Genomic DNA, 17404 nt, shown 5'->3' on the forward strand with positions numbered 1-17404 from the left:
TTTTTTACATTTTGGCATGGGGTCTCCTTTAAAAACCATACCAGACCTGAAGGGGCTGTAATGTTTTGGGGGGGGGACCCCACTCTGTTTTTTCCATAATTAATTTCTAATTACCAGCATATTATTTATACATTCAGATATCAGCGGGCAACTCGCTTACCAGCTAAGGAGTCACCTGGTAAGGACATGGCGGCCGGCTTCCCGGCACACTCCTTACCAGCTCAATGCAAAAAATTACTGCATGTAAAAATGTGATAGGTACCGTTCGATCGAACAAATACCACATTTGTTATTTAATGCAAAATTCTTAGTGAATTGCACTTTTTTTCCTTGACAAAGCAAAGGCATAATGTGCTAGTATGAACTAGCGCATTATGTGAAACTTAACTGCAAACAAAGCCCTCGCTGTCACCGCTGGAGGCCACATCCATCCCATCTTCGCCCATCTTCCTTCTGGGTCCGCGGACTCCGGCTGTGTGAGTGGGCGGAGCCGAGCGACGTCACTCCCACGCATGCGTGCGGGGAGCCCAGCCGGTCACGGCACAGGACTCTGAAGAAACGGCACGGGTGGTCGGTCCTTCAGAGCGCAAAGTGCCGATGACGTCATCAGCTGCATATGCAATACAGATCACCTAAACGGTGCATATTTAGGAGATATTTACAGTACCTATAGGTAACCCTTATTATAGGCTTACCTATAGGTACAAACAATTGATGGAAGTTTACTTCCTCTTTAACTCTTAATGAATCGAGCCCAAAATGTTCTATTCTTCGCACTGTGTAGAGTCCTTGTGTACAGCACATAAAGAACTGCCAGACTTCCCATTCAGAATGACATCATGTATGTATGACACCAAGTATGACACCAAGTATGACACCATGTATGACACCAAGTATGACACCAAGTATGACACCAAGTATGACACCAAGTTTTTCCAATACATTTTATTTATTTATTTACAACCCTTTAAAAGGACATTCAAGTTTTCAGGGGGTGGGATTATTGCATACAGATACATACAGTACTATCAGAATGGCTTACGGTGCAGTGCCGGTTGCTGGATCCATAGTCTATAGAAGTAATGCTGCATCAGCAGTTTATTGTACCTTCAGTAAAGAGGACCTGTAGACGTTATTTTTTTTTTATGTGTAGCCTCTAAAGTTGTGTACTGATCCTTATCCTACTACAGTCTCTAATGACATGAAAAGCCCATAATGCTCCTGCTAGTCAGATAACAGTAAGCCTAATCTACCTAGTCTGTGGGGGCTACATTTGGCGTTGACTTATCTTGAGGGAAAAAAAACAATAATGATCAAGCAGGCTGCTCTAGAGCTCTGCCCCCGAGGAAACAATAATGATCAAGCAGGCTGGTCTAGAACTCTGCCCCCGAGGAAACAATAATGATCAAGCAGGCTGGTCTAGAACTCTGCCCCCGAGGAAACAATTGTGGTCAAGCAGGCTGGTCTAGAGCTCTGCCCCCGAGGAAACAATAATGATCAAGCAGGCTGGTCTAGAGCTTTACCCCCGAGGAAACAATTGTGGTCAAGCAGGTTGGTCTAGAGCTCTGCCCTCGAGGAAACAATAATGATCAAGCAGGCTGGTCTAGAGCTCTGCCCCCGAGGAAACAATGATCAAGGAGGCTGGTCTAGAGCTCTGCCCTCGAGGAAACAATGATCAAGCAGGCTGGTCTAGAGCTCTGCCCTCGAGGAAACAATGATCAAGCAGGCAGGTCTAGAGCTCTGCCCCCAAGGAAACAATGATCAAGCAGCCTTGTCTATAGCTTTACCCCGAGGAAACAATTGTGGTCAAGCAGGTTGGTCTAGAGCTCTGCCTCCAAGGTAACAATAATGATCAAGCAGGCAGGTCTAGAGCTCTGCCCCCAAGGAAACAATGATCAAGCAGCCTTGTCTATAGCTTTACCCCCGAGGAAACAATTGTGGTCAAGCAGGTTGGTCTAGAGCTCTGCCTCCAAGGTAACAATTATGATTAAGCAGGCTGGTCTATAGCTCTGCCCCTGAGGAAACAATAATGATCAACCAGGCTGGTCTATAGCTGTACCCCAAGGATAATTGGCCAGGCATTGAATTCAGGGACTTATTGAGGACATGCATTAATATTTGTCAGATCTGATTGTCTTTCTCTTTTGGCTTTAGGCGCCAGGGTGCTGCACTCAAAGTAATAATGGTATTTGATTAAGCAAACCTGTGCGCTGTTCATTTATGTGAAATGCAGATTATTATTACAATCATAACTCCTCTTTAAAGTTGACCTGTCACTAGAACACGCTATAAATGTCTATAAGCACTACAAATGTCTATAAGCGAGTGACAGGAGGCACTACAAGATCCTGGTGCATGTCTTATCAAACCCTTCCTCTGCAAGTCCCGGGGCCGGGGTTCCCGGGGAAAAAATACTGAGCAGATACAGGGTGGACGGAGGTGCAAATACTGTCCTGGTTGCAATCTCATCTAAAAGCTCTCCAAGGTAGAATGGGGCCCGATGCAGGGAGGCAGCAAATTGACATTGATTACTCCATTTGCATTGTCTGTACCAGTCTTTATAAACCTTTTTGCCCCAAAGAAACCCTTGAAGTAGTTTTCGGTTATGAAACCCCTGCTTAAACCAATTCGTTGGTGGTCATTAGGAAAAATTCTACTTGCATTGGTGTCATGCATTTGGCTTGTTGATCCCAAAAACCATCAAATGGAAGGTCAGTCAACTACAGCTCAAGGAACCCCTAGCAACCTCTGGAGGAACCTTAGGGTTCCACCGAATCCTGGTTGATAATGGCTGATCAGTACTGGCACCAGCTGCCTACAAGTCCATCCTTCCCTTGTGAAGTGACCAATTGCAATAGCACCCTGGTTTAGTGCAGAAGCATGAAGCTCAAAGCTGGAGTAATATGCTGGGCCTCCTGAACATCTGACTAGCTCTTGACTCCTGCCTGAGGATGACCTGCCTCTGGCTCTGTTGACTCTAGAAACTATACAGACACCATCATATGGGAGGTTAGCCGGCTATAGCTCAAGGAACCCCTAGCAACCTATGGAGGAACCCTAGTGTTCCACAGAAGCCTGGTTGACAATGGCTGGTCTGTACTGACACACGCTGCCTACAAGTTCATCTTCTCTTGTGAAGTGACCAATTGCAATATCACCCTGGTTTAGTGCAGAAGCATGAAGGTTAAACCTCGGCCTCCTGAACATCTGACTAGCTCTTGGCTCCTGCCTGAGGATGACCTGCCTCTGGCTCTGTTGACTCTAGAAACTATACAGACACCATCACATGGGTGGTTAGTCGGCTATAGCTCAAGGAACCCCTAGCAACCTATGGAGGAACCCTAGTGTTCCACAGAAGCCTGGTTGACAATGGCTGGTCTGTGCTGACACACGCTGCCTACAAGTCCATTCTTCCCTTGTGAAGTGACCAATTGCAATAGCACCTTGGTTTAGTGCAGAAGCATGAAGGTTAAACCTCGGCCTCCTGAACATCTGACTAGCTCTTGGCTCCTGCCTGAATATGACCTGCCTCTGGCTTTGTTGACTCTAGAAACTATACAGACACCATCATATGGGAGGTTAGCCGGCTATAGCTCAAGGAACCCCTAGCAACCTATGGAGGAACCTTAGGGTTCCACAGAACCTTGGTGGACAGTGGTTGGTCTATGGAGGAACCCTAGTGTTCCACAGAACCCTGGTTGACAATGGCTGGTCTGTACTGACACACGCTGCCTACAAGTTCATCTTCTCTTGTGAAGTGACCAATTGCAATAGCACCCTGGTTTAGTACAGAAGCATGAAGCTCAAAGCTGGAGTAATATGCTGGGCCTCCTGAACATCTGACTAGCTCTTGACTCCTGCCTGAGGATGACCTGCCTCTGGCTCTGTTGACTCTAGAAACTATACAGACACCATCATATGGGAGGTTAGCCGGCTATAGCTCAAGGAACCCCTAGCAACCTATGGAGGAACCTTAGGGTTCCACAGAACCCTGGTGGACAGTGGCTGGTCTATGGAGGAACCCTAGTGTTCCACAGAACCCTGGTGGACAGTGGCTGGTCTGTACTCACACACGCTGCCTACAAGTTCACCTTCTCTTGTGAAGTGACCACGAAGGTCCTAGCTGGGCCACGTGGACATTCAACTGGACCTTGGCTTCTGAGGATGATCTGGTTCTTACCTGCAATTCATATCTAAGTTCTAAGGGTCCCCAAGATGCAGTAAAAAGCTGTTGAGCTATGATGCGCCCCAACCCCCAATAGGAATAATCAACAAATTAAAGTGCGCAAACTATGAGTGCAAACGTTGGTAGGAAATATCAGGCGTTCAGTGTTTATATACCTTTTGCCAACTCACCTCTGTGTACATACCCTGACAGGTCGATGGCAGGGCGAGGTTCTAAACCAACGATGAGACCCACCAAAATAAACAGGGGAGGGCAGGGACTTGGAATGCAGCAGCTGTGGAACGTCAAGGCTTTGTGTGGTCTGTGCTCGGAGAACCTTACCTGCCACTGAATATTTACACTCTACAAAAATACATCTAAAAAGGAATATTCTACATCTAAAAAATAAAGCGCGGCTTGTTCCAACGAGCCACTCCGTACCTCTGCTACATAGCAGCCAATGGACATAGTTTACAATCGGGGACTCTGCAGGCCCGTCCCTATGGACGCCGGAGGCAGAAAGGGGCACTTACCTATATAGGTATCTACCCACCAGTAAAAATACAAACCATCTCATGTAAGGTTATTTTTTTCACAATATATATATATATATTTTTGTTTTTTTACCAGGATAGGGCCAGTAAAAGAAATGTCCTGTGTAAAAAAATTAAATAAAAAAGGTGACCCTACAAGAGTGGTGGGCGCCAAAGGCCATGTGCCGGTGGAACTCCCGATCTGCGCGACGTACACAACAGACATGCCGAAAATTCCCAGCTTATCCGCTTAATAAATATACAGTCTCTAAAATATTATATATTTAAAGCTGAATGTCAGTAAGACAAAAAACAAAACAAAACAAAACAGCAATTCAAGCAGGTAAGTAATCATACAGTGCAAATACCTCAATTTGACTTGCTATCAGCCTTTTGTAGTTGCTGTTCAGCAGAGCTCAGACTAGGAGAGGAAGAAGTAGGACTGGGAGCTACGGTAATGAACTGGAACAAAAAAATAAAATAAAAACTTGCTGGTAGAAGGAGAGATCAGAGTGACAAATGAGCTTAATTATCTGCTGCTTCTCCTTTCACTGTCCAATCCCAGACTGGGGAAAGGGCCGAGCTGTATTGCTTAAAGTGCAGCGGAGAAAAAAAAAAAATAAATAAATCAGGTCTCATGCCTTATATTGTGTAATCTCAGGACTGGATGGACAGAACTGCAAAAAAAAAAAGGCAAAAAAGATAAATAAAAAAAATAACTCCCCATATATATATAAACGTTATCTGTTTGTTTAGCCGTCTGCCCCCGGAGTTCAGCTTTAAATATTGCATTTAAACAACATGTCTAAAAAGGTGCCCACGCATTAAGATTGTTCTCAAGATCCGTGACAGGTTTAAAGAGCTGACCAGCTCAGAGAGGACCCGGAAGATCCTGGATCTGAAAACATCTAAAGAAGTAAAAAAAAAACAAAAAACGAAGTCCACCCAAAAACTGATCTTCCGTTTTTTTGGAGATCGTAAAGAGTCAAATGAGGTATGAGCATCCGAGGAGGTTTTCCACGCCCCGGAACAGTATTTTGATCATTTTATATTGTAGAGGTTGCAATAAGAGGAATGGAGATGGTTAGGTGAACACAAATCACTCCAAAGGGTGGAGTGATCCCGCCCCTGAGGTTCCCAGCTCATATAAGAAGGGTGACTCCTCATACCAGGCTCCACCTATGGAGGATGTATTATCTCTTTGAGAAACTCTTTTTTTTTTTTTCCCTCTCGGAAAAGCAGATTGGACTTGTGCGATGATTGCGCCAATGTCTGATATGGAGGTATTGGATATTTCTTACCGATGTCTGATTTGGTGGCATTGGATATCGCTTGTCAATGTCTGATATGGAGGCATTGGATATCTGTTGCCAATGTCTGATATGGAGGCATTGGATATCTGTTGCCAATGTCTGATATGGAGGCATTGGATATCTGTTGCCGATGTCTAATATAGAGGCATTGGATATCTGTTGCCAATGTCTGATATAGAGGCACTGGATATCTGTTGTCAATGTCTGATATGGAGGTATTGAATAACTCTTGCCGATGTCTGATATGGCGGCATTGGATATCTCTTGCCGATGTCTGATATGGCGGCATTGGATATCTCTTGCCAATGTCTGATATGGAGGTATTGGATATTTCTTACCGATGTCTGATTTGGTGGCATTGGATATCGCTTGTCAATGTCTGATATGGAGGCATTGGATATCTGTTGCCGATGTCTGATATGGAGGCATTGGATAACTCTTGCCGATGTCTGATATGGCGGCATTGGATATCTCTTGCCAATGTCTGATATGGAGGTATTGGATATTTCTTACCGATGTCTGATTTGGTGGCATTGGATATCTGTTGCCGATGTCTGATATGGAGGCATTGGATAACTCTTGCCGATGTCTGATATGGCGGCATTGGATATCTCTTGCCGATGTCTGATATGGAGGTATTGAATAACTCTTGCCAATGTCGGTTATGGAGATATTGGATATCCCTTGCCGATGTCTGATATGGAGACATTGGATATCTCTAGCCGATGTCTGATATGGCGGCATTGGAAAACTCTTGCCGATGTCTGATATGGCGGCATTGGTTAACTCTTGCCAATGTCTGATATGGCGGCATTGGATATCTCTTACTGATGTAAGATATGGCGGTATTGGAAATCTGTTGCGATTAATGATATGGAGGCATTTTATATCTCTTGCCTATGTCTGGTATGACAGTATTGGATATCTCTTGCAGACGTCTCATTTGAAAACACTGTACATCTCTTGCTCTATTGCTCATTGTTTATAGAGCCTTCACTGGAGTAATTAACGACCGGCTGGAGCGCCACAAACGGCTCGCTGAGTTTCCGCTCATCTTTCAGTGATGCCACCTGGTCTGAGATGGAGGAGAAGGCCAGCTGGTCATGCTCCATGATGCTCTCCTGATCTTCGTCCTTGCTTCTCTTCACGTAGAACAGCTTACGGAATGTTTTCAGTTCCTGAAGCTCACAAAATGTTTCCAGGGTCACCAGCATGGCCAACAGGCCCAGTATCAAGTAGCCTGTGGAAAAAGAAACGAAGAAATGACGTGACGTGGTCAAGAAATGAAAGCCCTACTCTGGCCAAAACATGTTTTAGAGTTGGATAGGGTGGGGGGGGGGGGGGGGGGGGGCAGGGACAAGAGGAAGAGTGCCTAATCACTGGTGTCAGTGTGACGAATAGTACTTAGAGATGTGCATTTCATTTAGTTCCGAATCGAAATTCAGACAAATTTTCATTATTCGGACATTCGGTTGCATCCGAATTACCGAATTACAATGCTAACGAATTAAAACGAAATTCGAATCAAATTCGAAAAAATGACATTTTGCGACCCGAATTTGGGGCCACGTATCTCGGGGCCACTTGTAGCTAGAAACCCCAAATTTGGCAAGCAAACACAGTAGAACTAGCACTACAACATCTCCAAATTGGGGATTCTAGCTCAAAGTGACCCTGAGATACGTGGCCCCAAAGTCGGGTCGCAAAATGTCAAGCACTTTTCTGCAGCAGAGAATGACATTTTGCGACCCGACTTTGGGGCCGCATATCTCGGGGCCACTTGTAGCTAGAAACCCCAAATTTGGTATACAAACACAATAGAACTAGCACTACAACATCTCCAAATTTGGGGTTTCTAGCACCATGGGACCCCAAGATACATGGCCCTAAAGTCGGGTCGCAAAATATTTTCGAATCCAGTTGAAATAGTTTCAAACGCGGTTGAAATAATTTTGAATCCGGTAGAAATATTTTCGAATGCGACCGATTTTGCGAATTCAGTAGAAAACGAAATGAAATCCAAAGACGAATTTAACAAATTTAACGAATATAACTAAACGAAATTAATTAATTAACTAATTAAAACTAAACAAAACATTTTTTTTCCTTTTGCACATGTCTAATAGTACTCCATATTTGGTGTCAGTGGGAGGAATAGTGCCCCATTTTTAGTGTCAGTGGGCAGATTAATGCCTTATCATTGGTATCAGTGGGAGGAATAGTGCCCCATAATTGGTGTCAGTGGGAGGAAGAGTGCCCCATCATTGGTGTGGTGTCAGTGGGAGGAATAGTGCCCCATCATTGGTGTGGTGTCAGTGGGAGGAATAGTGCCCCATCATTGGTGTGGTGTCAGTGGGAGGAATAGTGCCCCATCATTGGTGTGGTGTCAGTGGGAGGAATAGTGCCCCATCATTGGTGTGGTGTCAGTGGGAGGAATAGTGCCCCATCATTGGTGTGGTGCCAGTGGGAGGAATTGTGCCCCATCATTGGTGTGGTGTCAGTGGGAGGAATTGTGCCCCATCATTGGTGTGGTATCAGTGGGAGGAATTGTGCCCCATCATTGGTGTGGTGTCAGTGGGAGGAATTGTGCCCCATCATTGGTGTGGTGTCAGTGGGAGGAATTGTGCCCCATCATTGGTGTGGTGTCAGTGGGAGGAATTGTGCCCCATCATTGGTGTCAATATGAGGAATGGTGCCTCATCATTGGTGTCAGCGAGAGGAATTATGTCCCCATAGTTTGGGTCAGTATGAGTACTAGTACCTCATCATTGGTATAAGTGGGAAAAATAGTGCCCCATCATGGGTGTCAGTGGGAGGAATACTGCACCATTGTTGGTGTCAGTAGGAGGACTAGTGCCCCATCATTGAGGTCTGTGGGTTTAGGGGTGCCCATTTACGGTAACAGTAGGAGGAATAGTCCTCCATTGTTGGTGTCAGTGGAAAGAATTATGCCCCCCATAGTCCTTGTCAGTAGGAGGAAAATTGCCCCAAAGGCCGGATAAAAGGCAAAGGGCCGCAGTTTGGAGGCCACTGCTCTATACTATTCACCTTCACTCCTATGTAAGGAGGGAAGGAGGAGTTGGGCCAGCATAGAAAGTAATTAGACGATCCCAGATGAGAAGCGGTGGGGTTGCTGGGCCAGTAGAGACAGTAATGAGACCCTCCCAGGAGAAGAAGGGGCGGTGACTAGGTAATAGACTTCCTGGCAGTGGCGGCCCGTCCATAAGGCACAGAGGGGCACCCCCCCCCCCCAGGTTGTATGCGCAGCGCCAGACTAATGCCTTCTATGAGGTCCCTCTTTTTTTTCCCCAAACACATGATTAGAGCCTGAGACTCTAATTGGCTTGAAAAATGTTGGGCTCGGGGCGCAGTGCCTCTCCCACTTGTGATACTAGCGAATCGATATTCGCTATCGGTTCCTGGCTTCTCCTCACAGCCAATTAGGACAGGAGGCGGAACTAAAGAAGACGGGGGAGAAGCTGGGAAAGCCATTGCACCGTGACCTCTAGAGGGGTGAGTGCGGACCTGGGGGGAGGGGGGGGTTTGTTTGCCGCCAGTGGCCACTGCTTCCCGGAGATGTCAAATATTCTATCAATTTCAGAGGCAAATTGCAAGTGAAAATGACATGAACCATGGGAAGGAGAACACTTTGCATTGGTTTTTCTGAGCTTTTACCTGCAGATATGGTTTCTTGGACATGTTTTGATTAGAAACAAAATAGTAAAAAGATAACATTGAGAAGAACGGCCCACACAGGCCTGCCGGGGGAGAGACGGGAGATGAGATGTCAGCTGTAAAGTGTTCTGCAAACAACGAGCTAACCGGTGTGTGTGTGTAAATATTGAAGTAAAGTGTTGTATCAACAGGCGAAGAAATTACACAACACTTTATACTGGATACAAAACAGAGGAAGAAGTTATCTGGAAATTCACTGAAAGTATTGTAACCTCGGGGGCCAGAAAGGTCCGACCCCAGTCCTGGACATAGGGGGCCAGAAAGGTCCCACCCGAGTCCTGGACATAGGGGGCCCAGAAAGGTCCGACCCCAGTCCTGGACATAGGGGGCCCAGAAAGGTCCGACCCGAGTCCTGGACATAGGGGGCCCAGAGAGGTCCGACCCGAGTCCTGGACATAGGGGGCCCAGAAAGGTCCGACCCGAGTCCTGGACATAGGGGGCCCAGAAAGGTCCCACCAGAGTCCTGGACATAGCGGCCAGAAAGGTCCCACTAGAGTCCTGGACATAGGGGGCCCAGAAAGGTCCGACCCGAGTCCTGGACATAGGGGGCCCAGAAAGGTCCGACCTGAGTCCTGGACATAGGGGGCCCAGAAAGGTCCGACCTGAGTCCTGGACATAGGGGGCCCAGAAAGGTCCGACCTGAGTCCTGGACATAGGGGGCCCAGAAAGGTCCGACCTGAGTCCTGGACATAGGGGGCCCAGAAAGGTCCCACCAGAGTCCTGGACATAGGGGGCCAGAAAGGTCCCACCAGAGTCCTGGACATAGGGGGCCAGAAAGGTCCCACCAGAGTCCTGGACATAGGGGGCCAGAAAGGTCCCACCAGAGTCCTGGACATAGAGGGCCAGAAAGGTCCCACCAGAGTCCTGGACATAGGGGGCCCAGAAAGGTCCGACCCCAGTCCTGGACATAGGGGGCCCAGAAAGGTCCAACCCCGAGTCCTGGACATAGGGGGCCCAGAAAGGTCCGACCCCAGTCCTGGACATAGGGGGCCCAGAAAGGTCCGACCCAAGTCCTGGACATAGGGGGCCCAGAAAGGTCCGACCCAAGTCCTGGACATAGGGGGCCAGAAAGGTCCGACCCCAGTCCTGGATATAAGGGGGCCAGAAAGGTCCGACCCCAGTCCTGGATATAAAGGGGCCAGAAAGGTCCGACCCCAGTCCTGGATATAAGGGGGCCAGAAAGGTCCGACCCCAGTCCTGGATATAAGGGGGCCAGAAAGGTCCGACCCCAGTCCTGGACATAGGGGGCCAGAAAGGTCCGACCCCAGTCCTGGACATAGGGGGCCAGAAAGGTCCGACCCCAGTCCTGGATATAAGGGGGCCAGAAAGGTCCGACCCCAGTCCTGGATATAAGGGGGCCAGAAAGGTCCGACCCCAGTCCTGGATATAAGGGGGCCAGAAAGGTCCGACCCCAGTCCTGGATATAAGGGGGCCAGAAAGGTCCGACCCCAGTCCTGGATATAAGGGGGCCAGAAAGGTCCGACCCCAGTCCTGGACATAGGGGGCCAGAAAGGTCCAACCCCAGTCCTGGACATAGGGGGCCAGAAAGGTCCGACCCCAGTCCTGGACATAGGGGGCCAGAAAGGTCCGACCCCAGTCCTGGACATAGGGGGCCCAGAAAGGTCCGACCCGAGTCCTGGACATAGGGGGCCCAGAAAGGTCAGACCCCAGTCCTGGGCATAGGGGGCCAGAAAGGTCCGACCCGAGTCCTGGACATAGGGGGCCAGAAAGGTCCGACCTGAGTCCTGGACATAGGGGGCCCAGAAAGGTCCGACCTGAGTCCTGGACATAGGGGGCCAGAAAGGTCTTACCAGAGTCCTGGACATAGGGGGCCAGAAAGGTCCGACCCGAGTCCTGGACATAGGGGGCCAGAAAGGTACGACCTGATCCCAGTTAATGTTCACCTCAAGTCTTGGACATAGGGGCCAGAAAAGGTCCGACTACAGTTCTCGACATAGAGCCCAGAGTAGATCCAACTAGAGTCCTGGACATAGGGGCCAGTAAAGGTCTGACATCGGTGACGACTTACTGCAGCTGGCATCCTATTTATTCCTGTCCAACAGTGGCGGCCCTCCAAAAGGGGCGCCTGACCCCTAATATATACATGCAGGGCATCGGACCCATGGATTTCAATGGGGTTTTTTTTTTTTAAAGAGGCTTTAATTGGCTTTGAAACAAGGTAAGCTCGGGGTGCAGAGCACTGCACCCTGAGCCCAACCAGTTGTGTGACAATAGCGAATTAATATTCCCGACCAATCAGCAAGTGGGTCTTAAGACTCTCGATTGGTGGGTCTTAAGACTCTCGATTGGCTGAGAGGAGAAGCGACCGTATTGGCTGCTGAGGAGGAGGAGGAGACACAGGAAGGAGCCAAAGCTGCCCGTGACCTAGATGGGGTAAGTGCGGGACTGGTGGGTGGACGAGCAAGCAACGGGGGAGGGAGGGAGGGGGTGATATGTGGTTTATTCCCCCCTCCAAAAGAAGTACCAGCCGCCACTGCTGTCCAAGAATAATTTTCCTGCGAATATCATCTATGAGATCCCATGGAGTCAGTGATGGGACAAGGTCCTCTAGTGCCAATGGTAAATAGACCAAAGCGACTCCACTCTTGCTCTGTGACCAGCTTCAGCAAGAGATAGGTTTGCAGGTTGTGCTATTTTTGTGCTCCCTCCTGCTAAAAATGCCCGGGGTGGTCAGCTCTCCAGCCAACCCCTCAGCCAAGCCCTGCATGGAGCTGATCATCAACCAATGTGGTCGGATCTGCTGACCATCATCTCAAGTTCATGGGTACCTTACAGTAAATTCGAACTTGGCCCATACAGGTCAAAGTACACGTTCACTTACTAGCTTGCCTCCCTGTTGGTTATATTCACCTTCCTTGCCCATCGGAGTGAAGGGACATTCACAGTACTTCCGAGTGGGACTTTCTCTTACTGAGCAGCCAATGATCAGACCCAACCCCTACCTATCACATGGGGGGGCAGAGGGCATGAAAAAAAAATAAAAGAAGAAAGATGGGGCTGGACATACCCTCGAAATGGGCAAAGTAAATGATTGCTGACCTCCGTTCTAGAGCAGTGGTCTCCAAACTGCATCCTGGGGGCCAGATGTGGCCCTTTTGCTTAATTTTATGCAACCTTTGGGGCACCATTCCAGCCACTGACACCAACAATGGGGGCATAATTCCTCCCGCAGACCCCAACAAAGGGGCACAATTGTTACCAATGACACCAACGTTTGGGGCACAATTCATTATGCTGACACCAGTGATGGGGCATTGTTTGCACCCACTTATGCCAAGATATTTTCTACTCCCACTGACCAAGGTCTGAAGGACCGTAAACTGGCCCTTTGTTCCGAAAGTTTGTAGACTCCTGTTCTAGAGAAATGGGCAAAGCCGGTGTGTTTTTTTTTAACAGTAAATACCGACCATCAATGTTCTAGAGCAGTGGTCTCCAAACTGCGGCCTGGGGCCCAATGTGGCCCTTTGCTTAATTTTATCCAATCCTCGATTCCAGTCATTGACAGCAACAATGGGGCCCACAGACCCCAACACAGGGGCACAATTATTCCCAACAACACCAACAATGGTGCACAATTCCTCCCACTGACACCAACAATGGGGCACCATTCTATCCACTAACACCAACAATGGGGCATAATTCCTCCCACAGACCCCAACAAAGGGGCGCAATTGTTCCCAATGACACCAACGATGGGACACAATTGCTCCCACTGACACCAACAAGGGGGCACTATTGCTCCCTCTGACACCAACAAGGGGGCACTATTGCTCCCACTGACACCAACAAGGGGGCACTATTGCTCCCACTGACACCAACAATGGGGCACTATTGCTCCCACTGACACCAACAATGGGGCACTATTGCTCCCACTGACACCAACAAGGGGGCACTATTGCTCCCACTGACACCAACAAGGGGGCACTATTGCTCCCTCTGACACCAACAAGGGGGCACTATTGCTCCCACTGACACCAACAAGGGGGCACTATTGCTCCCACTGACACCAACAAGGGGGCACTATTGCTCCCTCTGACACCAACAAGGGGGCACTATTGCTCCCACTGACACCAACAAGGGGGCACTATTGCTCCCACTGACACCAACAAGGGGGCACTATTGCTCCCACTGACACCAACAAGGGGGCACTATTGCTCCCACTGACACCAACAAGGGGGCACTATTGCTCCCACTGACACCAACAAGGGGGCACTATTGCTCCCACTGACACCAACAAGGGGGCACTATTGCTCCCACTGACACCAACAATGGGGCACTATTGCTCCCACTGACACCAACAATGGGGCACTATTGCTCCTACTGACACCAACAATGGGGCACTATTCCTCCCACTGACACCAACAATGGGGCACTATTCCTCCCACTGACACCAACAATGGGGCGCTATTCCTCCCACTGACACCAACAATGGGGCACTATTCCTCCCACTGACACCAACAATGGGGCACTATTCCTCCCACCAACACCTATTACGGGGCACTATTCATCCCACTAACACCAACAATGGGGCACTATTCCTCCCACTGATACCAACAATGGGGCACTATTCCTCCCACTGATACCAACAATGGGGCACTATTCCTCCCACTGATACCAACAATGGGGCACTCTTCCTCCCTCTAACACCAACAATGGGGCCCCGTTCCATCCACTGACACCAACAATGGGACACAACTCCTCCCACTGACACCAGTGATGGGGCATTGTTTGCTCCCAGTGATGCCAGGACATTTTCTACTCCCACTGACCACAGTCCGGCCCCCCCTAAGTTCTCAAGGACAATAAACTGGCCCTTTGTTTAGAAAGTTTGGAGACCCCTGTTCTAGAGAAGCACTCCGCAGAAGCAAAGGGCACCCCTAAACTCCGATATTAGTGTTTCCGTGGCCCACAATACTTACAAGTGATGCCAAGCTTGTAGAGCTCTCGGAATCGCTGGTTGTAGCCCTCGCCAGGGACGTAATCGCCCAGGCCGATGGTGCTGAGGGAGATGAAGCAGAAGTAGAAGGACTCCAAGAAGTTCCAGTCCCCCTCCAGGTCGGTGAAGACGGCGGCCGGGATGAGGAAGAAGCAGGAGACGGTGAGGAGCCCCAGGAGGAAGGCGTGAATGATGGCCACGATGTGTTTGGGAAAGCCCCAGCGCAGGTGGATGAAGAGGACCGGCCTCCGCGATACGTGGACGATGATCCGCTGGACCACGGCCGTGAACAGGAGCAGAGTGAAGGGGATCCCGATGATGGAGTACAAGATGCAGAACGTCTTCCCTCCGTCCGACAATGGAACGGTGTGTCCGTACCCTACAACCACAAAAATGACACGTGAGTTAGTATGTACAATGGGGGAGGGGGGATTATATGAACACACACCAGAGGCCTACAATGTCTTACCCAGAAGGTTCGGACAGAACCGGCAGTACCTCTTGCCCACCATGCAATACATATATGCGGGCAGCCAGAAAGGCGGGCATTAACGCCAAGCCGCATCACATATGCATCCACGGGCAATGAGGTGCGGAGAGTGCACCCCCCACTGCCATGCTCCCAGCACACTGACCAAGCTGTCACCGACTGATCATGTGACCACGGTGAGAGCCAATCACAGCGATCACATGATACAGAAGCAGCGCCACCTCCTGGAGATGAAAGCCCACTTAAAGGGCCACCTGGAGGCGGATACAATGATATTTGCTCCCCTTTTGATCTATTATTACATAAACCACTGGAAAAAAAAAAAAAACACAGGTTGATCCTGCCAGAAATCTTGTGCACTGATAACTTCCTGTGCTCTCTCTAGCTCTACTGACTGTTATGATCCATTCCCAGCTATCTTTGAGGGGTACAGAACATCATGCCCTCCATAGGCCTGTGCAGTGCCCATTTCCCCTGTTTCCTGGCGCCCCCTGCAGTGCTGTCAGATTCCTTCGTCTCTTCTCCCGCAGGCCGCCACTGCGGGGGAGAGTTTAAGGATGGAGAGCGTGGGAAAGGGGCCCTATGAATATTTTATTGACTGGGCCCTTCGTTTTGTGATGAACACATAAATCAGATGACCCCCTAGCAGAGCCCCTCCATAAATCAAATGACCCCCAACAGAGTCCCTCCATAAATCAGATGTCCCCCAGCAGAGTCCCTCCATAAATCAGGTAGCCCCCTTCATAAATCAGATGACCCCCAGCAGAACCCCTCCATAAATCAAATGTACCCTAGCAGAGTCCCTCCATAAATCAGGTAGCCCCCTTCATAAATCAAGTGACCCCCAGCAGAACCCCTCCATAAATCAGATGTCCCCCAGCGGAGCCCCCAATAAATCAGGTAGCCCCCTTCATAAATCAGATGACCCCCAGCAGAACCCCTCCATAAATCAGGTGTCCCCCAGCGGAGCCCCCAATAAATCAGATGACACCTAGCGGAGCCCCTCCATTGATCAGAAGACCCCCAGCCAAGTCCCTCCATAAATCAGATGTCCCCCAGCGGAGTCCCTCCATAAAACAGATGAGCCCCACCATAAATCAGATGTCCCCCAGTGGAGCCACTTCATAAATCAGGTGACCCCCCCAGCGGAGCCCCTCCATAAATCAGGTGACCCCCCCAGCGGAGCCCCTCCATAAATCAGATGTCCCCCAGCGGAGCCCCTCCATAAATCAGATGTCCCCCAGCGGAGCTCCTACATAAATCAGGTGTCTCCCAGCGGAGCCCCTCTATAAATCAGGTGTCCCCCAGCGGAGCCCCTCCATGAATCAAATGACCCCCAGCGGAGCTCCTCCATAAATCAAATGACCCCCAGCGGAGCCCCTCCATAAATCAGGTGACCCCCAGCGGAGCCCCTCCATAAATCAGGTGACCCCCCAGCGGAGCCCCTCCATAAATCAGGTGACCCCAGCGGAGTGCTCCTTTACAGTGTTCATTCTTACCTGAAGCATAGTAAATCATGTTTACTATGCATAAGTTTGTGAATGAACAGGAACTTCCTTTTAGTTCACTATCTAGTGCAGCTGAGGCTTCAGAGAAAGAGACTAGGAAATCTCTGTCCTCATCCTCTTGAAAATCCCCCTTAAAAGTGAGACATCAGAGGTCTGTTTGAGGGGGTCTCAAACTGGTGGCCCTCCAGCTGTTGCAAAACTACAAGTCCCATGAGGCATTGCGAGGCTGACAGTTACAAGCCTGACTCCCACAGACAGAGGCATGATGGGACTTGTAGTTTTGCAACAGCTGGACGGCCACTAGTTTGAGACCCCTGGTTTAGACCCCCCCCCCCCCCCCCCCCCGATATTTCAGCAAAGTCCCCCAACAGGGGTCCTAAAAAATATGTAAATAAATAAAAAAATCATTAAAAAAGTAAAATTGTAAAAAAATAATAAAAATAAAAACTGCTGACACCAATCTCTGTTTTACTGACACCGTTCTCTGCTCTGCCGATACGCAAATGTATGTTTGTGCTCCGGGGTCCACACCTAGGAGCCCCTCTATGTTAAGGTTTAGGGTTATAGTAGTGTGCTGAACCCGGGGTAAAGAAAATATGGGCCAGGTAATCAAAATTGGGCTCTTGGGGGTTCCCTGGAGTGGCCTGAAGAATATAAACACAGCACAGGACCACCAGCCCTATTCAAGTCCAATACAGTGCCT

At 49.1% G+C, this 17404-nt stretch overlaps 1 protein-coding gene across 1 annotated transcript in view; it reads right to left on the bottom strand.

Annotated features, from left to right (window-relative positions):
- Positions 1-930: 930 nt before the first annotated feature.
- Positions 931-17404, bottom strand: part of KCNK1 (potassium two pore domain channel subfamily K member 1) — a 28065-nt gene continuing 11591 nt past the window's right edge. The window contains exons 2-3 of the mRNA XM_077460578.1: positions 14687-15082; positions 931-7251 (exon numbers count right to left, since the gene is read on the bottom strand). Of these exons, the coding sequence (XP_077316704.1) occupies positions 6980-7251; positions 14687-15082 (668 nt within the window). The 3' untranslated portion in view covers positions 931-6979. The remainder of the gene's footprint in view (positions 7252-14686; positions 15083-17404) is intronic.

Source organism: Lithobates pipiens, unplaced genomic scaffold, assembly GCF_037356315.1.
Source record: "Lithobates pipiens isolate NorthernLeopardFrog02 unplaced genomic scaffold, aLitPip1_a1.2 Scaffold_28, whole genome shotgun sequence".
Lineage (NCBI taxonomy): Eukaryota > Metazoa > Chordata > Amphibia > Anura > Ranidae > Lithobates > Lithobates pipiens.